Source organism: Lates calcarifer, linkage group LG1 (genome assembly GCF_001640805.2).
Source record: "Lates calcarifer isolate ASB-BC8 linkage group LG1, TLL_Latcal_v3, whole genome shotgun sequence".
Classification (NCBI taxonomy): domain Eukaryota; kingdom Metazoa; phylum Chordata; class Actinopteri; family Centropomidae; genus Lates; species Lates calcarifer.
In genome coordinates, this window is record NC_066833.1 from 22496039 (window position 1) to 22521579 (window position 25541).

General features: G+C 41.3%; 1 protein-coding gene across 2 annotated transcripts in view; it reads right to left on the reverse strand.

Annotated features, from left to right (window-relative positions):
* The window catches only part of fgf14 (fibroblast growth factor 14), a 92871-nt gene that overhangs the window by 15932 nt on the left and 51398 nt on the right, over positions 1-25541 (reverse strand). The window contains exons 1-3 of one of the 2 annotated variants that reach the window (XM_018702676.2): positions 19904-21358; positions 12515-12625; positions 11276-11379 (exon numbers count right to left, since the gene is read on the reverse strand). In XM_018702676.2, coding sequence (XP_018558192.1) covers positions 11276-11379; positions 12515-12625; positions 19904-20096 — 408 coding nt within the window. In that variant the 5' untranslated portion in view covers positions 20097-21358. Of the gene's footprint in view, positions 1-11275; positions 11380-12514; positions 12626-19903; positions 21359-25541 lie in introns of those variants that run through there. The other variant, XM_018702675.2, reaches the window with a different exon arrangement.

The window sequence follows — 25541 nt, forward strand, 5'->3', positions numbered from 1 at the left end:
AAGAACAGGTCAGAGCTATTCTTACAAGAAGAGAAAGGCAGGGTTTCCACACAGAAAGAATGCCATTTCACACACAGATGTCTGATTAACTACAGAAGAAAATATATCACAGTTTTGTAAGAGGTATGACTAGTGTAACTCTTAGCTGCAGCGATTACAGTATGTGTAAACACATATGTACTGGACACACAAACACCATTGTCACCGAATTTGCAATATCTGGTTCCCTGGCAGTAGCTGTTGTGTTCAATGGCTCACAGTGTGAAGAGCAGCTTAGCTCAGATGTAAGAGAATGACTCTTCATGATTTACGATCCTTCTGTAAGAGCTCTCACTGTATTGATTTTTACATGTCCAGGGGTGAAGCTTGATAAAATGTTACTTTCATTTCATGGATGGAAGCAGAAAAGACAGAAGGATTCTTGTGGAGGAAAAGAGACGACTACAGCTATTACCCCTGCAGGGAGGCTGAACACTGACGGCACTTCTGTCACAGAAAACCACACACACCACCCCCGCATTTTGATCCAGCTACTGAGAGCAAGACTTGAACCTGCAACAACCCCATGGGCATCACACAAAAGCCCTTTTGTGGTTTGAACCAAGAGAAAATTGCCCTAACCCCTGAGAAATGTATCAGTATGGATCATTCCTTGACACGAAATAGTATCATGAATAAACCAAAATAAGTGAATAGTTTATGTGAACTCTATTTACTGTGACTTATGACTTATTTTTGTCAAGTAGGAGAAAAATATCTCAAACACACTCTTTAGACTGCTCCTTGTCTTATTTGAAAAATGTTTGGTTTTTTTAATAAATGCAGTAAATTGGATATATTATTTTCCTCTCTGATTTCAAGTTCCTGTTGCAAAAAACACAGTTCACTGCCTTTATTTTAGCGATATGAGGTGAGGACAAAAAGTAAAGAACATGCAAATGAGCTGCTGATTATGTAGTGTGTTTTCTTTTTTGTTAATCAACGTGTACATGGTATTTTTTTCATTTGATTTTTAAATTTTTTTTATCTGACTTCAACAATATTTATTAATTAAAAGCCTTCCCTTGAAAGCCTGTATGTTGGCATAGGCAGGACCTCACCTGTGGTGGACTTTCTATCACACCTCGGGTGACACCCTGCCACATATAGAATGACCTCTCCCACGGCTGAACAAGCTCATCCGAACGGCTGAGGACATACACACATAAACTGTGATAACAGAACTACACTAACAAAATGAACTAGCCTAGAGAACTGTCAAGTGCACTGTCTTGCAAGTGATACACATCCTGTTACTGTTTGGATTCCCTAGTTCTTGAGGTAGTACTTGTTGCTTTATGAGCCCTCAACCCTCCACTGCTCATTTGCACATTACACCACTCTTGAGGCAACAAGCACAAGTATGCCAGTTGTATTTGCATGGTGCTTGACATTTACACACCTGGGAAAGCAATTAGGCCAGAACTAGGGTCATTAATACAGTGAACAGGCTAGACGTGTTTGCTCTGATAGCTGCTGCAATAAGTATTCATGGAGAAATGACAATGATGCCATCTGCATTTCTACATGCTAACATTTCCTCTGTAGATGTCACAGAGGAACAAAGATGAGAATCTGAATTCCCAGTTCGCTGCGCCTACTCTTCTTCTGTTTCTCCTTTATTCTGCTGCTCAGTGGTGCTAACACACGCACACACCAATGAAAACATGCTCAGTAAAAATGTGTGTTTGTTTATCACTAGTAGCCTGAATCTAAGCAGTATAAAGGCCCATTCTATGAACACACTTTTTTTTTTTCAAGCTGTTTCAAAGGAAAACACAAGAACACAGGCAACAGCAGTGGAAACAAGGAGGGCTTGGTATGAATAAATGTTGCTGGCTGCTGAGGCTATTTCAAGGTAGAAGAGACAGGTAGGACCACAGGTTAAGAAAACAACAAATAACTGAATCACTGAGTAATACTAATTGCTGACATGAATAAGCTTCTTTAAATTGTTTAACTATTAGAGGGGTGAACTGAAAGGGCCACAGCCATCCTGGATGAAAACGTAGTGTCTGAGGTTTTAAAGCTATGGGAAGTCCTAATTAAACAAAAGCAAATACACATGGCAGTGTTTGCTTGGGTGACAGTGGCATCAGGGCGCATGGTTGTTAGGGCTTACTACGGAGGAACATTAAACAAAAGTAAATATCAATTCATGACTTTAACCAAAAGCTCTCGTGAGTGCATGTTTAGTTGGCAGCATCATAGTTCCTCATAGTTTAATTACATATGTACACAAGACATTTGAAATCACAAAAGCAACTGTGAGCATCCCTGTTGAGGTCATCAAGGTGGACCATCACTGTCATTACTAGAAAGCAGATATTGAAACAGTTACCCAAGAGGAAGGGGAGGATGACCTTACATTAGCTCACTTATATAGATACTGTAGTTTTTATTGTTTGCATTATTGTAAAGCACCACTCCATTGATTAAAAAAAAAACTTTCACTGTAGTCCTTCTTTCAATACAAAAAACAAATGACATAAAGTTTAGCTAGATGTTTTAGAGTTCACTAATGGATGAATCACAGCCGATTGTCCATTTGAACACTTTAATGTTTCCTTTGCTATTCATCAATTCATGATTAAAGTCACTTGATTCAAGCACTCAAAAATACAATTCATTAGGCGGCCGCACAGCATGTGTGGTCATACTCAAACATGATTGGTACTCAAACATTTAATTAAAATGTCATTTAGCATGGTTTTGAACATCTTATTTGGGATCCAACAACTCAGGCAATTTGTGTAATGATCAAGAAGCAGGTGGAGGTATTAAAAAGTCTATATGTAGGCTTCCACAGTCTAGCCCATATGAAAAGATTGGGACCTCCCTTATGGAAATGGACATAGCTAAAGATTATCTCTTAAAGATAATCACAGAGAGGAGATGGGATCAATAACATTTTCACTGTTCTTTCATTTGTAGCCACAGTAGAAAGAAGTAATAGAACCTGCATTTGATATAAGGCTTTTATTAACGTGCTATGATTTGAAATTAATAAATTAAAGAATTATTATCCTCTGTGTGTCTCTAAAAGGTCGTCTGTTTTGTTGAACGATGTGTTCTTGTGTTGCTCAAAATGGTGCATGCTTTTAGCAGAAGGAGCAACAGACAAATGGGGGCAACAAGCAGCGGTTTGTCTGCATGCTACAGTGATTATATTGACCACAGCAGGGCTTTCCCTGCCAAACACACCTCAGAGTTCCCTCTCCCCTTTTTCTCCCCAAACCCCTCTTCTCCCAACCAGTCGAAGCACTATTTATATTCTTTCCAGTCTCCTGCGTTCTCATTATCTGTCAGCAGCACATAATTTATAGCCATCACTGCAGCATCCTTGCCATGCCAACTAAACACTGTCTATGTGTTTTTGGCCACTCCATTTTAATAGAGATGTAAGGATTATCCCAGATGGATGAGGGAGATTCGGTGTAAGCTCTAGCTGAACAGATCAATAGTTGGCTGATGGCCACCATGGTAGAAAGTCAGCCCTCTCTGGGAGGAGAAATACAACTGGAACATGCTTCTATAAAGACAGAGAAATGACTTTAGAGATGGGTTTCTGGGATGGTCAGGTTCTCAGAGCAACCAGCATGAACATTTGTATAAATGTGCAACAAAGGTCTTGTACAGTACACTGTACAGAACACTGGCCAGTAAAGGAGAGAATGCTGTGTAGCGCTGGCAAAGCAAAGCACTAAAACTAAAGCAAGGGATCCAATATAGAAAGCTAACATGTAAAACAGAGCTGTTCAGAGAGTGACATTCAGATGAGAGTCATCAATACAAAACATGTAACGCAGCTCTTACAAAAGCTTGTCTCTTCATTGAAAAATTGTTTTGTACTTCCAGGTGATGTAAATGCAACACTGTGCTATAGCAAAGATATGTGTTAGTATGTTAGTAGACACCATCAGTATGTTTTAGGTTTCAGGAAAAGAGAAGAATCGCAACCAAGCATAGGACCAGAGGTGGAAATTAGCAAAAATCATTTCAGGGGTAGATATTTAAGGTGCTGACCATTTATAGCAAACAGTTATATACAATTTATGTTATGTTAATTTTGATGGAAAAGGCTCTGCTCTTTTAGGAAGCTCCGACAGAATCTGAGCAGCAAGGAAGGTTCTGATCAGGGAACTAATCTGAACTGCCAGCGCAAAAAGGCACATAAATTGTGAAGCAAGGATATAAAGTATGATTGAATGTCAGCTGGTAGCCAAGAAGACTACAAACAAGACACTGATAGTGAGGCATGAATGAAGCAGCTGATGCCAATCAGCTATGCAAGCAATACTTCACCTGAGGTAACATAATGCTCCATATACCAAGACTACTGAGGGGACCTTTGCAGGAAGTTAACTGAAGTTAAGAGATAAAAGAGATAAAATGGTAGCGTGCTACTGTGACAAGGCTCACGGAAAATCTAATTTGAATTTAAAAGCCCCCCACCTTCTGGTATGTACATTACACAGCTGGTAGGTTAATGGTGATGATATGGTCTTTGAGTCTTACAAGACTTCCTTGATCCATCATATATTCTCTGATATTCCTCCCAGCACATTCAGTCGTTGCTCTGCTATGCTGCGTATCATAAATACAGTATGTGTCATGCAAACCAATGATTCAGAAAACAGCTGCACTTGCCGACTCTTAATTGCTTTAAATAAACAGGGGAATAAGAGAGTGATTGAGGAACAGGGGGCGATGTGACATTAATAGACCTTAAGCTGTTGACCTGGAAAGAGATAGAGGACAAATCAGCTGCGTTGTGTATTTATGAGTTATTGTTAAGAGAGGCATCAATCCCACAGGTAAAGCCAAACGCACTGTGGGGGGACTCCTTGTTTTATGGGGAGTGACTCACTGCTTTGATGCAAAACTGGCTTTTCTACAGGCACAAGCCAAACTACAGCTCCCTAGAACAAACTGAACTGACACGATTCTGCAAGAAAAGGAAGGTGCCTGAATAACAATATTAAGCCAATGTGTGTTCTCAGAGATTGTATAACAAGCCAAGAGTGTATATTCATTAGAGAGCTATTAATAACAACAGTAATATTAAATGGCCGAAGGACTGGTCAGTCTATTCTTAGCTCCTCTTGGCCCCAGCCAACAGTTCACCAGTTCAGCTTTGATGCCTACCTCCGACCTTGTTGTTCATTAATGCATGAAGCTGCTCTCCCTCCAGCCCTTATGACCGCCACCCTTCCTGACACTGACACTGCATTAAAGGCTGAAGAGAACAACGCTTTGGAAATAATGAGGCCCCCTCCACATCAGCTCTGAGCTTGACACTCCTCTGGAGGCAAAATCATCTGAGTAATTACTATAGGTGTCAGAAATCTGTGGGAATGTGAAAATATTATGGTCAGCACCCTTCTCTGCTACTCTGCTGTTAGACTACTGTACTGTGTTTTCATGTGTGTCCGTAGATTTGTTCAAGTGGTTAAAAACACACATGGGAAACTTTATAGAAGCTTAGTTTAAGACCAAATGATGACGTGATGCCTGTTTTCTTTCATATTCATAATTGAGGGGTGAAGTGAAATTTTCAATTGACCCAATTGCCACTTTTTTAAAGCAGAATATTAGCTGTTTCTTACCCTCTCAAAGCTGCCAAGCTAACAGTGACACTTCTTCAAATTTGTGAGAAGTCTGCAATCAAGATAATGTTGACTGACACTGTCACTTACGCCTGATTTCCCAACACTCATGCTGCTATGGTACATCAAGGAGATAAATAATGAAACACTTGCTCTGTCAGAAAAGTTACTGCATTTTAAATCTAATTATATTACGTAACTTATCAAAAGTGTGAATATCAGTTGGACTACTTAGCAGTTGTAGGTAATTCACATCTAAATGCTAGAGGCTCCGTTTACATTAAATGACACCCCTCCCCACCCAATCACCACCACCATCACCTTCAGTGTTTATCCTTCCAGAATACAACCCATGAAACTGTGAGAGAGTAGATTTTTCACCGATGGCAGGTTTGCAATCAACACTGATAAAACATGCCATCTGTTGGGCACCGATGCTGCATGTAGCTTCAACACATACATAAACACACTCGCATACACATGTGCTCATATGCACGTGGTGTCTTGCAGTGCTTAATTTGTAAAATCTGACATTCCCAGAACACAGGGAGGGGGCTGCTCTGGAGGAGTGGGGTGGGGTGCCTGGGAGAGGAAAAAGTCCCTAAATGCATCACAAAAAATCTACAACGTCTGGAGCACACTGGACAATGCCTAAGTACTTGCTGTTAAAACTCAACTAAATTGACATCTCAAACAACACATTATTAATTTACATGTAATAATCAGAGCATTCACAATAATCACTCAAAATAAACTGGGGGAAGGTGCATAGAAACAGCTGTTTACTGTTTGCGGCTCTCGCTCCCTCTCTCTGGCTGACTGTACCTTCACCTTTCTGTTGTTTCCCTTGTCTGTGGACTGCTACAATGGGGGGGGTGAATGGAATTACAGCTGAAAGCTTTATTTACATCCACAAAAAGCAAGCAGGCTAAGAAACTGAACCAAGTGAACATGTTCTGTCTGTTCCTCTCCTCTGCTCCGTTTAAATACAATCCCAGCAGCACCTACACACAACAAACAGCGCTGTCCGTGGTTCTGAAAGAAACGGCTAAGCAACAGTCACATGTATTTTGGCCAATAATTTAGCTAAATTAGAGAGAAAAATGAAAAAGATATTCATCTGACAATCGAGGCACAATGGATCTCTATGGTTCAAGCATAGTTTAGAAGAATTTGTGTCATTGACTCTTGTTTCTGCAGGAACACGCCTCCTGCGTGGCAGCAATTCATACAACAACAGAGCAGTTACATAAAACTGTAAAATGCAACACAGCTAATAAACTAAGATAGCGTCCTCTGATTTGGGACTGTCTTTTTCTGCATTCGCTCAAAGATATTGGCTGTTGGCGTTATTTAGGTGTGAAAGCTAAACACAATGCTTCTCTTTACTTAACATCTCAGACTGTTGGTCAGACAACACAAGACATTTGAAGATTACCAAAAGGAATAATCAGAAGATAAATTGACAATGGGTATAATCATTAGTTGCAGCATAAGAGATAAAATGTGAATCTAAATGTGTACGCATCTCAGACTGATCTTTTTTTAAAAGCCCTAATCTCCTGTGATCTTACACTAAAAGGCTGTTTCAATATCAGGTGGAACTGAATTCTTCACCAATGAAATAACACACCTTTGGAAGACAGATAAAGATGAAAGCAAGGGAGCAAAGAGCATCGATGGGATGGTGTTCGTAACAGGCAGAACATATAAGAGCAGCTTTAGAAAACTGGCCTAAGACGAATAAGAATGTTGGAAGGAAAATATCAAATACCCGAACATGAGGGACTCCTGGCTTGAGTGTTCTCAAAGGACTCTCTTGGTTTCACACCACTGACTCCCGAATAAGCTGCTCTTCTCTATTCTTCCCTACACATAGTGGCCCTGCATTTTCATTTTCATACTGATGCAAACTGAGAGAGCCTTCACATCAACCTCCTTGGAACTTTCATACATTCTGAATTGGGCATTACAGGAAGCAGATGCCCTCAGTCTTCTGTGTTCACTTTGCTGATGATATAGCCTCTAACAAGTGAAGCTAAAGCCACTGCAGTGCTCCGGATTGGCCCTCTCAAGGATTTCATTTCTAAAAGGACCACTCAAGTGATGTGGCAAGTCAATTTGACAATCATGAAAGGTAGCACTAACAAGTGCAGGCTCCAGATAAAGAAAGCCTGCAGTGAGAGAGTCTGGGGAAGTGACGGAAAGGGGAGCTGGCTCTAAAGAAAACCAGCCAACCATGAAATGCCCAACCTTTACACTTGAGAGATGGTAGAGGACTGCATTACCAGGACAGAAAAACGACAACACAATCAGCACTAGGGAGTTGCATTTTCTGGCACCACCATTTCATCATGTGTAAGAAAATTTAACAATCCAACACTTCCTTGTTTGCTTTTAGGGATTTAATATCACAGTCTCTACAGAATAATTACGGTTTTCATGTTTTATCTCATTTAAAATATTCTTGTTTTTGCATAAAGAGTTCTATTACAGTTAAGCATAAGTTGTATATCCGCTACCTTCTACAACAAGCTGGGGCATTTCAGAGGAAATGCCTGATCCAGGGAGCTGCCTGGAGGAGAAATTAGCCGGGAGTTTATTGGCTCAGATACAAAAGGAGCAGATTGAAAAGGGGTGAGATGATTGAACTCTCCTTTATTCCATGGTGTGTCCTTTGTGCCAGGCTGCACAGTCACTTTGATGCTATCTCTGCCATTTGAGCCGCACGCTGCGCCTTGGGTGCCTCTCACAAAAGAATATGATGCACTACTAGAGGCCCTGAATGGGCTCTTCATCTATTTTCTGAAAGAGTGGGACTCTCCTTTGATTCACCTCATCTGTGTCACTCATTATCAAAGTACGTCATCACAGTAAAAGCATCTGTAATGCATTTAATATTGTGAAAGAATACAAGTGACCAAGTGAATTCTAGTTAATAAAAATGATCTGTTCCACATTGAAAAATAATATTTTTTCCAGGAAAAACAAGTTGTTTTTGCAGACTTTCCCCACACTCTCCTGCATTAATATAACCTTTAAAGTAGATTTGGAAAGTGTGAGTGGGCTATAATCAAATACCCCTAGTGGGTAGAAAAGGTTGACTGTCAGATCTGCACTTGTAGAGGAACGGAGTGATAATGGGAGTAATGGTTGTACCTTGTTTACAGAGGAGCATAGAAGAGACAGGAGGAAGGTGAAGATAGAGATGGAGGAGGATGAAGAACATCTAACAAGGCTGCCATTATCAGAGTAATTCACACACTAAGGAGCAAAAAGAGACCTGAGTGGGTGGATAGCTGAGGTCTGATCAGAACCTCCATTAGCACAGAAATAAGCTGCAAATGGAGCTGTGTGAAGAGAGGGGCAAAGCACGCTACGCTGAAGGAACACGGTGCCCCAACCGAGCTCAATGAGACCCACTTCACAGCACTTCTGCATGGACTAAACATGACCAGAGGCTAGTGGGGGAAAAAAAAAAAACAACATAACAACACTTGATGATAAAAGACTCTGATGTAACATAATCACAGATACAAACACTGCTGCAGAAAGATTTTAGTTTGAATGCCAATTAGCAGCATTTATCAGTTATAATGCAGGTCTGGCAATCAACACTTAGATGTGAGTTTTCACAGCACCAACAGTCAGCTTACTACAGAGACGGCAAATCATCGGAGACTGAATGGCAGGCATCAAAAATACCATAACTACTGAAAGTGACAAGTGGAGAAGCGTGGAAAATAGAGCATATGCAAAACACAGGCAAATCTGCGAGGATGAAAAAGAAGAGCAATCACATGTTGAATCTAAGCAACAGAGATATGAATGGTTGGTCATATGCAGCGGGGCTGATAAACATCGTTAATTAGGATATAACATAACCTAGCTGTGTGCTGTTTTTTAACATAGTGAGTCAGTTACTTGCTTATTGTGAAATGATTGTTTTATCTACCCCCTATAGCACTGTCGTGCTGTGCATACAGTATAATAGAATCTGAGATTTATGTGGACAGATTTTTGATTAATACAGTTGGAACTATGAATGTATGTACTGTTATGATACAGATGCACGATTCTACAATCAATTCTTCATCAATTGTCTATGGGAAGCAAGTACAGAAACAATTAATCCCACACAAATTTTGGATTTTTGTTTTCGCTTTTATTGTCCTGTGTACACAGGGCACCAGTGCAAAATAGAATTAAGTGTTCTCATTGGACGATTCTGTATAAATAAAGGTTGGATGAACTGAATGAATAAAAACCTTCTTGTGTGTATGTTTAGGTATGCAAATCAATTATTTTGAAGTGCAATGTTTGTGCAGTCAAATGTGTTGCAAGGGAAAAAAATTATGTGTAATCAACAAATTGTTCAATTATGTCTTCTGGTGTGTTATGCAGAATAGTGTTCCCATAGTATATATTAATTCATAATCTCCACTATGCAATTCCTGAACAAAATCCATAGGATTCTAGGTCAATCCTCCTCAGCTGAATTTAATTTCATGGCTTACGTCAAGCAGTGATTAAGTGTTAGAGAATTCCAGTGGAATACCAGTGCATTGTACAGTAAGAGAAGTGGCCCCTCTAAACCTCCAAGGTAATGAATGAAGAATAAGATGGCAGTCCCTGCTCTGCACTCTGAGGATTGGGAACATGAGGACAGCAGAGGAAAGAGGAGACAGTGATTCTGATGAATACTCCTGTCTGGGAGAGGAACACTACTCCCAATGTTCTTTCTGCTGATTGATTTGAATGACTGGGAGAGAACAGGGTGGAGGAGTGAGACTAGAGGCACTATCTGTGCTTGGGGAGGTCTTATCACCCCCTTGGCTGTCTGGCTTGCAGAAGCCTAGTTTATTTTGAAGAGAAGTAGTCAATAACAGTGGGTGACTACATACTGTAGTGAAAAAGAATGGCTGCTCCTTTAATGTCCCAACAGCTCTGAATTTCACTTAATTTAAGGTATCGTTTACATTATGCTAAACACATGTCTCATAGCATCAAATAATTCATTCGCTAGTAGCATATGTGTAATTCATTTTAACTGACTAACAGACCCAAAAGACTGATATTTTGTAATATACTCCATGATAGCACAGCAGCAGATCACATTTGGGAGAGCGAAATGTGTGTTCTGCCTGAACTATGTCACTTAATATAGTTTTTTTGTTTGTTTGTTTGTTTTTTTTTTTTCATATGGAAGGAAAACTCTGGAAGCATTTAACCAGATAAATAGAAATCTGTATGCGTGCATTTCTGCTTAATGGGATCCCTAACCTTTACTGAAAAGCAATTATCCTATTGTATATGTGGTAAATATCTGGCACATGTTCAGGGACCTTTATTGGAAAGCGTGGAAAGAGAGCCTGACGTGAAAACTGATCAGTTAACTACATATATCCATCTACATCTATATCTGAATTGCTGTTTTTATATAGGTAAATGGTATAGGTACATGTAATACAGACCCAAACACATGTCTCATTATTCTTTATAAATGTGTAATGTAGGTTTTTGTATGCACAGTGGAACAAAAAATGATTTCCTCTTTTAAACATAATCAAGCACTCTCCCAAGACATGCTCAGATATATTAAGAATAGAACAGAATAGAATGCTTACTGATGTGTACAGGTGGCCTTCTCCGTTCATAGCGATGTATAACCCTGTCTTCACGGACTGAATGGCGACAACTCTGAGGCCCACAGGAATAAGGTTGAACAAAGCTGAAAAACACACATGTGAATAGGCAAACACACATACTTAAAAATAAAACCAAAACAGACAGACTTAACCATTAGGTGAATATAAGATACATTGGGGAAAAAACACTATAGTGTAATTCATCATCCAAATGCAAGCTTCCTATCATTAATGCTTCACAAAGCATAGATAATACAATAGCTAGCTGTTGCATTAGATAAGATGAATTGCAGCATGGCTGGTGAACGTGACTAGCCTAGCATAACCTAGGTCACCCAGAGCTACCTTAGAAGTGGCTGTAATTGGGGCCACCACTGGTGCATGGCAGATTTAATAGCCCCTTTGTTGTTGTAGCAGACTCCTTGGGCCTTGTAGGTAATGGCTATTGTGTACTGGAGAGAATCAACAGGACAGGACTGGCCTGGCTGTGACATTAAGTGTGTGTATATGGAAGACTTAAAGGCACATAATGACCTCTGCTCACCCTTTAAGTAATCTGTATTGGCAGGTTTGGAGCCTGAAGGAAGGCTAAGAGACTATACGACTATTGTTTTTTGGTGGCTTCTGGCCAGTTTCAAAAATGTAAACTTTAATGGGGAGATGTCAGTGCGTCTGTTTTAATGATATGATATATCCATTATATGCAATCCCGCTGTTTCAATAAATCCCTTAACCCTATCAGATGTGACATGTGCCACATCTCCTCACACTGACAGGAGTAAGTGACACAATGTAGAGTGTCAGACCAGCGTTAGCACCAAGCACAGGAATCAAATTAACCACCTAGCCTGAAGCACTGGAGGAGCAGTGCCAGAACAAGCTAATAATACCCTTTTCTCCCTGTTAAGCCTACTGTTTCCTGGTCCACTTTCCCTCTCAGGGAGGAGGGCAAATCTGTGTGATCCTATAGCTGCAATGAAAGAAGACATTTGCTCCAAACTAGTAAAGCATTGGCCTTAAGGTTTGAGAAAATGACTATAGGGTTGTTGCTTCATTTCTGGCACCTGAGGAATAAACCTAGACTGGGAAATGAGCAATGCACTAAACCTCTTGAACTGTAACAGTGGATTGTGTGCAAGCACAAAGCAGTGTGTCATAAGAGTTTGAAATTGTTGAATTTTATTCTAGAGGGTCAACGGACACTGTCAAGATACTCACAGGAATTACTGCTGTCATCCTTGGTCCCATCAAGAGAGCCATCGGGATTCATTTGCAAGTAGTATCCCTGCCTGCAATATAACCTGGTCACTATACCCTTGAGCTGGGGATCTGCAGGAGAGGAAAAAAAGAGAAAAACAGCAAAGATGGACATTAGCGATTGGCAAAATGATGAAAAGTGTGTTAGAAGGACTGCCACAGTAAACCAAATGAACTTCATGAAACAAACTGTGTACTTAAAGTGAGTATATTACATAGTATTATATTGTTCTAACATGTTTTCACTGCAAAACACCGTGAAACACTGTGCTGAATTATTTCACAGTACTTTCCAACTCCTGCGTATGTTCACAGTCAAATCCTGCAGCCAACTTTTCGGGTACATAAGCCCCGCCATGCTCAGAGATAGGCCATCCAATTATAGGCAGCAGAATTAATCTGCGGTCGCCTGACTCCCATAATGAACCCAACAGCACCCTCTCTGGGTTCTTAGTGTGTAGGATGTGAGAGTGTCTGTGCTCTGCCACGTCTAGCTGACCCAACAGGGGAATTAGCCACAAAGCTACTGTAAATAAATCACTGCTGCGGTTAAATTGCCCAGCGCCAATACAGCTCAACCGGTCATGTTGCAATTTAATTGGCATATTGTGGGTTTGTAATAACAGGAAGAAAGTGAAAATGTAAAAAGTAAAGAGGTAGGAAACTGAAAAGGATACATTTTAATAAACCTGCATGTGACTGCACATTGGGATTTCTCTGGAAAAATATTGCTTGTGCGCAAGTCGTCCAACAATATTTCTTCATCTGGGTGTGTGTGTATGTGTGTGTCTGGGTATGTGCATGGACAACCGCTGGGGTCATACACCATCAACATTAGTCTTATTGTGGAGACAGCTATCACACCAGATTTCATTCTAAGAAAGCCCTGGGGAGGTGAACAATCAACTTCACCTGAGCCTAAACCATGCTCCTTGCAAGTGTGCATATGTGTGTGTGTGTGTGTGTCTGTGCAAGAGGGAGAAAGGAAGAAAAGGAGAGAAAAAGAGAGAGAGAGCATAGCCACAGAGGAGAACTCAAGAGGTCTTGCTGAGGGTAGAGAGGGTTTTTTTTTTTCTTTTCGGTGTACTGCTCAAGGCAGTCTCTTCTGAAATGGCTCTGTCGGGTGATGGCATTAGGTAGCTCTGAGACCTTTCGCTGCTGCCTGAAAAGGGGAGAAAATGCCTCTATCCTGGTGAATCTGAACAATATAACTGTATTCAGCAGCACTGCTTTGTCGTCTCACCAGAACAATGAAAAGGTGGCTGAAGCAGAATCTGGCTGTCAGAGTGTCTAAGCTACGCATTGAGCTGCCTGACAGGATGGTGACAGTATCTCTCTGGTTTACAATAATACTAAGCACAGTCAAAACTGTTGCAGCCACTCAGCAAGAGACAGATGTCACTGTGCAGAAATCATCTGCCCTCTGTTTGCTGGGTTTTATATCTGACAAACTGGAAATGACTCTCTAACACTTTACTTACTGTAAACAGGATACAGCAGCCATCTTATTATTGTCCTGACTCCATTATCCACCTACAACTTCATGTTAGGGCTGCAATTAATAAAACTTTCATTAAACATTTTACATAGAAATATATATGATATTATATAAAATATTTGACTTTGTATCTCATAATTTGGTTTACCATCTTGTATCCTTGACTTAAAATGAGAATTTGCTGTTCATCTATCTTTTTTTCTTTTAATGGTCAAAATGGGTTCCCATAGTTTAGTCAATAAAATGTTCCATCTCAATTTTGGAGTCTTCAGACATCTTGTTTTGTTCAAACAGAAGTCCAAAAACCAAACATATTCCATTTACAGTGCTATACGACAAGAACAAATTTCACTCTAGAAACTGGAACCAAAAAATGCTTGGCAAAGTGAAATGTGAAAAGTAAAGGGATAGAAGGCTGAAAAGAAAATACATGTGGACAAACATCGAAATACCTCTGGCAAATTTCTGCTCGAGCTTAAACTGTGAAACACTTCCTTTATTTTATTTCAGTTGACTGATTAACTGATTAATCTACAAACTGTTTCAGTGCTTCAGTACTTTATAAATCACTTAATCTGTGTTGCATCAAAGACATAGTTCTGCCTTTATTGTCTCACTCTCAACCACTCTCTCGCTCTTCATTATTACTTTGTCTTCCAGTCATTGCCACTGCAAACAGCAGTAGGAGATCATAACAATGGCCATGGTTGATTTCATTCGTTAATGATGCTTTCAAAACACAAGACATAAGCATCTAGTGATCACCCACCATACAGTATAACCTCATGACCACACCTATGATCCCAACAACCTAGTGACGGTGGAGATGAGTGAGTTTTCATACAGCAGGGAGAGCAGGGAAACACACTCACATAGACAGAAACAACTCGTTCATGCAAACACAAGCGCTGCACACACATTTCCATATGGATTTTTAATGAGTGCACAATTCCCTTCAGCCAATATTCTGGTGCAGACACACAAAGTCGGCTAACCTGCGATCAATTAATGACTTTGATCAACAGCATTTAAACAATGTGGGGGAGTGAGATTGATTCTGAAGACACAACAGTGGGAGGCAATCTGTAATAATTAAAACTGCATAACTGGTTGGTGGCTATGTGGATGCTCAGTCTTTGTGTATGTCTGTATGTGTGTGTACATCTATGTTTGTGCGTATGTGTGTGTGTGTGTATGTGTGTAGGTGAACTTGGCTCCTCCATTGTGCTATAAATCATGTGATGTTGGTTGTGTTCCTCGGGGCGAGCCAGTATATCTCTCACACACACGGATTTCCCCTCCAGTTTCGAGCTTCAGTATTTCTGAGCTGCAGCCACAGTGAGATGAGATGAAAATCTGTAGAATTGTAGCTAATTTATCAAAATTGAATAAAACTAAAAGGAAGAAAAAAAAAACATAAAGCAATGTGAAAATGTGTGAGATAAGTCTCTGTAATTTATGATAGTTGACATATAATCGTATTCTGTGGGGTGTCTGGGTGAATATGTCTAGAATTCAATCACATCCTTAAATACCAGGGGCATTATTTATGACAGACAGTTTAACATCAGATATTCATGTATGCTAGTGCATACATTATTATGACATAATGGGTTTTGTAATACTTACAAAGCTGGCAACCCATTTATACAACTCATCCTGAAGGTCAAACTTACTTATGGCCAGTAGATAAAAACGTCTCAGATGGATCTGATAAAATCATTTAATATCCTTCATTCTTAACACCACAGAGATACTCTTGTATTTTTGTGCATTCTTTATAAAATGCAGAGTAAGTGAGGCAATTTCTAAAATCACAATGCGGATGAAGGACAAGGAGAAAGCGAGGATAGAAATATTGCATGCAAAGATACAGAGGAAAGGCCCTGTGTTTTTAGAATGACACAGCGTCTTCAGTTCTGTCAGGCAAGCTTGATACGGTGCATGCACTCTTTAAAATCCAGAACTGCTTTGAAACTGTCTCTGTGGAATTCCCTAAGTTGAGTGGGTCTTTGACTTGTCTTTCTTTTGTAACTCTTTGTCTTTTTGTCTCTTTGCTCTCGGTTTCTTTCTCCTTGCCCGTGTGAATATTCTCCTTTTATAACAAAAGTGTTGTTTATTACTGAGGAGTATCCAGCCTCCGCTGCAGTTGGACTTTCCCAGTCACACTGGCATTAGTTTTTATAGAGGCACTGTATGTTTCTACATGCCACTTCTTTGTTTCTAGGGAAACGGAGTGGAGGTTTGGCAGCAGCAGGGGGTTTCCTTGGAAAACAACAAGCATCAGAACAGAACCGTAAGATCTCAAATCATGTTGTTCTGCAGCAGAAGTCCTCTCTGCATATAAATTGAACTGTCACTGAAAGGTTGTGATTTCTTTTTTTTTTTTTTCCCAAAGCTCCCTCATTCACCCTCCCGTCTTATTTTCTGTTGTGCCATTTCTCTGTCTGTGCGTGTGCAAAGACACATGTTCTGCTCAGTGCAAGGCAAACAGAGCACAGAGGACACACACGGGCACAGCTGCAGCAGCAGTTGTAGACTGCTGTCAGCCCTGCCCTGCCTGACCCACTTTGGATGTTTCTGGAATAAGAGAAGGGCTTTTCCCAGCCTGCAAAGGAAAAACCCCTCCATGTTGCTTGTGCTGTCATGGAAAAGCAGATAAAGTGAGGAGAAAACTACAGCACTCGCACCCCTTTCCCATTTCTCTTACATCAACATCTCTGACATTTCAACAATAACTCATCTGATACCGACAGCTCTGAAAGGTGACTGATGACGCACTGCTGAGTCCTGTCAACATACTGTTGAATAAACAGCCCCGGCCAAGATCATGTAAGCTAATCTAATGGTCTGATCTATGTAACATGATCTAATGATCTATGGATCTAATCTAGCGAGATAATTAAAGCCAGAGCAGTGAGATTATGGGTGAGCCCGAGCAGGATACGCCCCCAGCTCACTTTCTGGGTTTGAGTGTAATAGGATTTACAATTCAAATCTAATCCCTTAAAAACTAAAAAATAAATAAATAAATAAATTTATCTGTGTGATCACTTGCTCCACATCTGCTGTCAAAATGCATGGATGATTTAAAATTAAAGCAGATATGACAGAGGAAACACAAGGCGTTCCCAGCATATTCCCTCAAGTGTTGGAAGAGGACAGGAAACCACATCTGTGCACACTAGAGACGATACTTTTACATTGTGTGTTGTTTATCTAGGTCTTTGGATACTCTGTTGTTATTAATAGCCTGTCATAATGACACCAACGAAATCAGAGAGAATGAAGATCAGCATTGTTGGTGCTGACTGATCATAGTTATGGTAACACATTCTTTGTATTTAACCCATATGCTCTGGCTCAAAAACACAATTTATGTCAGTGTCAATCAAGGCAAGCGCATAAGAATAGGCTAATCTAAAGCCTCGTGCAGAGGATCGATACTCAAAGCCAAAGGGAATAGTGGTGTTGGAGTATATTTCAGACACCTGCACTCCCTCATCCTGACAGATCTCAGTGGGAATCTGAATGTGACTTCAATATATAATCAGTCTGAATGGTTAGAAAGCTGCTCTGCTCTCTGTAGGCTCGGCTGTAAGGGGGAAGCCCAACGTCTCTCTCCCCTGGGAAACGAATACAGCCGCGGACGTCTGCCTGTGTTATCACAACACTTATAATCGGTTGTGCATTTGAATTTATTTGCTCAAGATAAATAAATAAATAAATGCCCTTCTGGGGTCCAATATTAAATTAAGCACACCAAACAAGCCATTAGTCTTCCTAAGCTGTGCACTCTTGTGATAATACAGTGAATAAGAAGGAAAGGGAGGAAGGAGAGAGAGAGAGAGGAAAAGTGCCTGAGAGAGGTGTGGAGGGGTGAGGAGAGAAACAGTGGTATATGCAGTATTTCCCAAGCACCCCCCTGACAGCAAAGTCTGATATCACATGGTAAAGATTTTCCTAATTCTCATGTGAGGCTAAAATTAATGAAGTACATTCCCATTAGGCCTTTCATCACAAATAACACTAAATGAAAGCAAGAGAAAACAGGGTGTTTGCTCTGTTTCAAAAAGAAGGACAAAATACCCATTTAACACCCCCCCCCCAAAATTTTATTTTCATTTTAGTGGGAGTGTTTCTCATCTTCCAGGCACTAGGGTCATGCTCAAGCCTCAAGACACTTTAGCTGGCACTGTTACTAAGGATTATCATCATCATTTTTGAAGCTCAGGGAGGCCTTAAGTTGCTCTGTGAAATGGCCGTTGCAGGTGTGATGTTGTCAAATCATTTCAGGGTTACCAGTGCAGGCTGACATGGCATCCACTTGTCATGTCTGACTGAGATTTATTTGCAGCATATCACACACTTTCACCTCCATGGCGTACTAAAATATACATCATCTTGGTATGTTTTCTTTTTCTCTATTGGAGTGGCCACACATTAATTCCCTGACCAACTGACAACATCGTCTGCCCACATCTCTGATCTGTGGGGGCTTCTGGACACAAGTGACGATTTCAGATGAAAATATAGATACGCCACAAGCCAATTCAGAGGTGACAGAGGAGGACAGACAATTAGACACACAAACACTGGGACAGCTGCACGCACACACACACACACACACACACACACAGTCCCAAACACATGCACAGAGTGGGCAGAAACAGAAACAGCAGCCTGAAGGACAGCCCAGTTTAACCTGCCATTCTGATGCACCCTGACCCACGTCCAGATGTGTCCTCTACTATTATATAGACCCTGTTTTATCAAAGCCATGTTAATCCACGTAATCACTAAGGGCTAGCGGACGAGGAGATCTCATGGTGTTGTTCAGTTCCAATATGAGCACAGACAGAGGATGAGAGAGACTCAGTTATCAAAAGAACTCTGCTTCTAGGTGCTTTTGTTAAAACATGTGATGTTTATAATCTCAATTTGTCATTAAATGATGAATGTTTAAGGGAGTTTAAACAGGTAGAGTTCTAACAGCCCTGGTGCAACAGGTTTGATACCTGATGATTCCAAGAGGAACATACAGCCAGCTTCATCATTCACTAACAAGAGGAAATAATTAGAGTAATTTCTCTCCTGAATGAATTATCCTACTCCAGTTTTTAAGAAGAAGAATTATCTCTGCAGTTGGCAGTGGTTCCAGCAGTGAAATAATTGTTGACAGTGCTCTTTAGGTTGCCGTGTTAGAGCAGAAAATGTTCATGACATTTCCCTAAGTAGAACGAATATCAGCTGGAGCAATAAGAGGCCATTGGCCCCCTCGAATTCGTAAAATTATGCGGAAAAGATTATGTTTGAAAGGCGTAACCTCCATTCCGTGGGAGATATTGACCTTTCTGCTTGCATACAAATGAGTTTCATTTCTGGCCCTTGTGATGTGCTTATATAGTAAGCAGTTCAGCGAATCGTGTATGTGCTTCATAACGATCAGGCCCTTTTCCGAATCGCCGAGGTGACAGCTCGGTAAACCTGCCTGAACAATTTGGTACAACTCGTCAGGAGCCTGTCAGGGTACCTGGGATTGCATGTAAATCAGAGGCAGGTTTGCCTTTTTTTTTCCAACCACTGGAGTATGAAATTTAAAAAAAAACAACAAAACAAAATGCATTATCCTGCTTAATTTAACTTTTTACGCACAGAGGGGCAATTTGGCAAATCTGTGCGTAATCAGTAATAAGAGTATCATTCATTTCATTATTACCCACATAAGTGGAAATGTAATTATGATGGTTCAAGGCCTTATTAAACTATCAACCAGTGGTTGAATGTTTACACTTAATGCACAACGGTCTACACCTTCAAGGAAGGCACCTTGCACACTAAAGTTCCCAGACCTTGTCTCCGTAGTCTCCGCTTCCTGAGGCCGAAGATGCGCACTTTAGAGAAGATGTCGACCAGGTTCCCATTGCAGAGCCCCTTATTCTTGTTGGGGCTCTTTCTCCGTCGGTTGGTCGAGGGTCGGTCTAAATGCTGCTCCCGTGCCTGTCTCTTCTGTCTGATCAGCCCACTTGCGATAGCAGCAGCCATGGCTCAAAATGTCACAACTGCTCAGGTCCAGTCTGCACACGGAGCACAGACTACACAAACAGCCGCCTCTCGGAGCTCGCAGCCCGGGTCACAGTCCCATGGTGGCGGCTAAGTGATCCGTTCCGTGATGTCAAATGTCAAATATCTAAATATATATATTTTAGGAGCTGGCTTTCTTTTCTGTCCGAACACTACATGATAACTGTGACATTAAAAGAGCCGTCATCATCACTCGAAAAATTCTTGGACATGATGGAAAAATGAGATCAGTTCATGCGTAATTCCATACATGCATCAATAAAACCATAGTCCTGATGAAGAGCTACGCCAAACTCACGCGGACCGAGAATTCAGAGGATTATGCATACCTGCAAAGTGATGTTTTTGTTCATTGTCTATGACATGTTCAGTAGCATCGCCTCCTTAAATGTCAAATACCGGCTGCAGCGTCCTCACGGCGCAATCACCCACTCTTTCCTCCTTTCACCCTCCGTTTTCTCCTCCTTCTGCCAGACGAGGCTGCTCTATCAGAAGTCGCTGTTTTGGGTAGCGGCGGGGACGCCTGTGCATGTGCGTCGCCAGCAATCAAGCAAAAAAAAAAAAATTAAATAATAAATAAATAAATAAGGGCGCCTCCTGTGAAGAGGATCGCCACCCAAGTGAAGGCACAGCAGCCCGGGCGAAACGAACTCCCAAGTTTGCGAGAAGCAATCCGCGACAGGGGACCCCGCGATGACTGATCAACAGCCGCACATTTTGGAGATGCAAAGAAATACGCAACCGGTGTAGTTATAACTTGATGCAGCGGGCTAAATGAACGCAAAGTTGCGCTCAAACTACCTGCCGATCTGCCGGATTATGTTCTCAAAACATATTTTCTTCTCTGTATTCCACAATCACAACACAGGCGGGTGGGCGCGATAGGAGCCAGGGAGAAGAAAAAAAGAAAAGAAAAAAAAAAAAACACAACCAAAGCTGATCTGGGTCCTGTGGAGATGACGTCTGCGTTGTGTGACAAGCTGCATACAAATATATAAACTTAAACCCCCAAGGCGATCAGCACACAGTTCGACCCAGTCGATTTTCACAGCCTATAGAGTCTGCGGGGTGTATGGCGATCAGTGCGTAAAAGGGTATAAAAGGGAAGAGCCACGGATACACAGCACAATTTATTTTCCCATGCACACAAAAGAAAAAGGAAGTGGTGGTCACTCGCTTGGGTCTATATAGCCCGAGATCAACATATCCTTCCCATCAACAAGTCGTAACCACTCGTTAGTACAGACTGAGTGAAGAGGATGCCCCCACCCCCCCACTCCCCACTTCCTCCTCCTCCGCCCCACACCCCCCATCCACTCCCTCCCTCTCGACCACCAAGCCCCTGCTTGAGGGGGAAATGAGCAGCCGGTCAGAAAACTGCCATTAGACGGTCTGATTTTATTCTTAAAAGCTTCAGTTAAACAGCTAAACGCACTACAGAAATGATCAATCTGGACCTGAGCTGACAGGGTGGCATGTTTCAGCCTAGAATAGTATTTTCACCTCACTGCCACAGTCAAACTTGTGCAGCATAAATAAAAAAAAATGACATTAAATAAAATAAATCTCTGTAGATTATTGCAACTGAATGCTCCATCTCATTAGAGAAATAGCAGTCGCTGCACATGCAGCGCGGCGCAGAAGCGCATTCGCATTGTTTTAACCGAGCGAGCTCCTCCAGGCTGCGCGCTCCATTTGCTCTGTGTGACTTTCAGCACCGCGGACAGCGCCGCTCATTTCCAGCGGCCTGGACAGTGATGGAGGGGGGAAACGTTTCCTTCACAACCTTTATGTTGGAAACGTCCGCCACAGACTGCAGGATGTGTTCATGTCAACCACAAACGACTGGAAATCCACTTCACCACCCTCTCCACCCTTAACCCCTTCCTAATACCTTGTCCGCCAATTTACGTGCTGAATTGCACGTGTCGGGTTCTACACAATAAACGCCGCTCTTAAACAAAGATATTTGGTTCGTTCCTTTGCTCCAGGGTGAATATCATCTCAGTCTCAATCACAGGCGCAGAAAATTAAAACTCAAGAGAGCCATCTGCTGTTTGTGGCTGTAATTAAACATTCGGGCTCATAGGGGAGCGGAAGCGTCGTATCGCTTTGTTCTTGTACGCGCTGGTTCTCTCCACGCCAGACGCACCTGTTGATATCCAGCTGCGTGCTGATGTACGACTGTCGGACGAGTCGAACTGTGAGGTAAACAGCAATAATTATTCATTCGTCTCCATCGCAGCAGCGAGTGTCTGGGAATTGGTGTCATTTAAAAAGTGGTGGAGCGGTGAAATGATTGTGTTGTCGCCCACATGGCGGTTGAGGAAATACTGTGTGTTAAAATACACGCAGGACATCTTAATAATGGCTTTCAAAACTGAATGCGACGAGGTGGTGTGGTTGGTCCTACTCCGGTGCACCGGTGGTTAGGTGTCCCCCCATCCCACCCCCCTCCCTCCTCTCATCTCACTCCTGTGACTCGAGTTCGTGCTGTGGATGAATAGAGTTTGTGTCCCGTGGCTGTTGAGGAGCCAACCCGCTCCGCGGTGCTGTAGGAGGCAGTGCAGTTAACGCTCCAGCCAGCAGCGGACACTGTCAGCCCAACAATGGTTCCCGCGCCCACAGCCGACTCGCAGAGCAGCACACTGTCACAGCCACGGTTCTGAATGGAAGATTTGACCGTGCAGGTTTGGGGACTGTAAAAACCGCAGCTGACAGGAAACTAAAGGATGATGGAATATTATCCTGCAGGTCTGGCAAATCCAAAGCAGCAGGGTGATATCAGACTGTGTTTGCACATTACTTTTTTTTTTTAAATAAACAGTTAAATGTATTTCCTAGATGATAATAATATTACAGACTCCCCAGCAACAGCCAACAAACTACAAGTCATTGAAACAGTTTGGAATAAGACAAAATAAGACAAATGGCAAAAGAGATCCAACGTGAAAGTGTGTCCTATAAAATTGATTTGCAAGGTAGGAATCCCTTTACTGAAAGAAACAGGTTTTGAAATTCTACAAACATGGCACTACAGCAAAACAAAAACAAAAACAAAAAAACAAAAAACAACACACACACACACACACACACACACACACATTACTTTGGGCTGGATCCAGGATGGGGATAATACTGGAGAGGAGAGGAGAGGAAAGGCTTTGCACTGTGGCTTTTACCTTTTCATCCACACAGCATGAGGTTGAATGCATGGACGGTCAGACAAGCTTTCTTGACATAACCCAGGCATGCACATGCAAAAGCCTTATCACAGCACACACACAGCACACACCGGAGGAGCAAAAATAATCCACCAGTCTAATCCTCTCTGTCGAACTAAATACAACACAGGGTGTCGAAAAAGAACATCGAAACCCTGTGAAAAGTTCAGTAATGAAGCAAAACAAGGGCGCACATACCTACATTTTTTTTCTTCCTACATGTGAACGTGTGAGCGTCCATGGCAGGTCCATTCCAAAGCCCTCCAAGCCAAGACTTTTTCCTGTGACTTCTAATGCCCAATTTATACTGCCCCTTCTAGGATCTAACATGGTTATGGTGAACTGACAGTCTGCCCCGAGCTGCTCACATTAATTTGTTCACAAATGCTTTGAGCGATTCACTCATTCTTTAAGTTGGATCACAGAGAAAGGCAGTGAGATGAACACATTTGGACGTTTCATCCGAGACTGACCACAATGAAACAGGACTAAATGTCGCCTTAGGATGTAATTTGCAAGAAACCAGCCTGCCACCATGAAGATGCGTGTGAAATTCTGTGCATATCAGCTTGTACCCCAGTGTTATCACTGATTCTTTGCACAGAATACCAAAAACTATAATATCATACACACCTGACCTGCATGAAAAACATGGCAACCAAAATGTACAGATTTGGTGAAGCATTTGACGCAGACTTGTGAAGCCACAGCCTCTTCAGGTCAGAACAGTCTAATCCAATCTCCTCTGAGGAAATTACATTATTGTTAGTTAGATGCCCTGCTGCCGAGGCAAAGCAAATGTCACCCAATGGAACTGGGATAAACAACCCATTTGATTATTGCTATTACTTTGCCTCAGGGCCATGTTCTTTTATCACCCATCCTGATAGGGAAAAAAAAAAAAAAAAACAGTCAGTGGGACTCAGCACTTCTCAGGCCCAGCAACATAAAAGAAGCTTAACTTGCCAGCATCAAATTACACAACTCTATCAAAGGCAGAGAATTAATTTAATTTGAGATGAGTAATGATTTTGCTTAGCTAGGATTTAGTTCATTTTCTTTTCTTCCTTGTCTCTCTCTTCCTCCCAGTGCTTTAGCTGTTTAATCATTCAATATCATGAGTCCATCTACTCAAGCAATAAAAGCTTAGAGGGTCCGCTCATGGACTGCAAGTATTCAGTGCATGTGTATGGGTCTCATTTGTTTTGATGAGTCTAATAGTCTGAGCTAATCGGGGAGCTAAGACAGACGAGTACACATCAAGAGCTTGTAAGGGGGAATGAAAATGGAGAGCTTTTATTAAGTGGTCACGAATAAAAAAAAAAAGTGCACAGTGAGGCTGTGCATTGTTAAAATACTTATAAATGAGATTTAAATAAATGGGTGAATAAGTATAACAGACAAAATAAAAATGATCCTATGTTCATTAAAACCTGTTAAGAAGTTATTAAAATGATGCAGACATCTAAAATATTTGGTGCAGCTGTAAGAAACATGGATTTTTGTGTTGGAAATTTTCCGTCAGTGCAAAATCTAAACTGAAAATGGCAAAATTTTTGAATGACTGGCGACTGAAAGGGATGTCCAAAAGAGTTTTTGTGATACAGCAGCTAATGGGGATCCAATACACAAACAAAGTAACTATGTAGTCCTCAACATAATTAGCCCTGCCTTAAATTTTTTTTCCTTTACAGAGCTAATGTTCGGTTTTTGTTAATGGTCCCTGAAATGTGTAAATTCCATTACAGGTTTACTAATGAGGTAATAGCGATGGTCGGATTGGACTGCATTATATTGAGGTGTTTCTCATTTTTGTCCTTCCTCTTTACACACATGAGCAGAATACTACTAACACTGCATTATAATTCAGTCCAGTACAACATCACCACCAACGCATAGTTAAAATAACACTTCTATAATATTGTTTTAAAAAAAAAAAAGAACATCAACATTATTAGCAGTTGTATTGGATTGCATTAGACCGTACAGGTGAACTTAATATAGTGGCCACTGAGTATTGTGAGTAATGAATGATGAATGATTTCAGATACAGCCAATATGACATGAAGGTGTAGCACTGAAATTCCCAGGCCTCTCTAGTGACTGTTGCTCCTCATTTGCGATGGCTTTCCTCAGGCTATTCCCTGCACCAGTCCAATAACATGCAAGTGAATGAATGGAT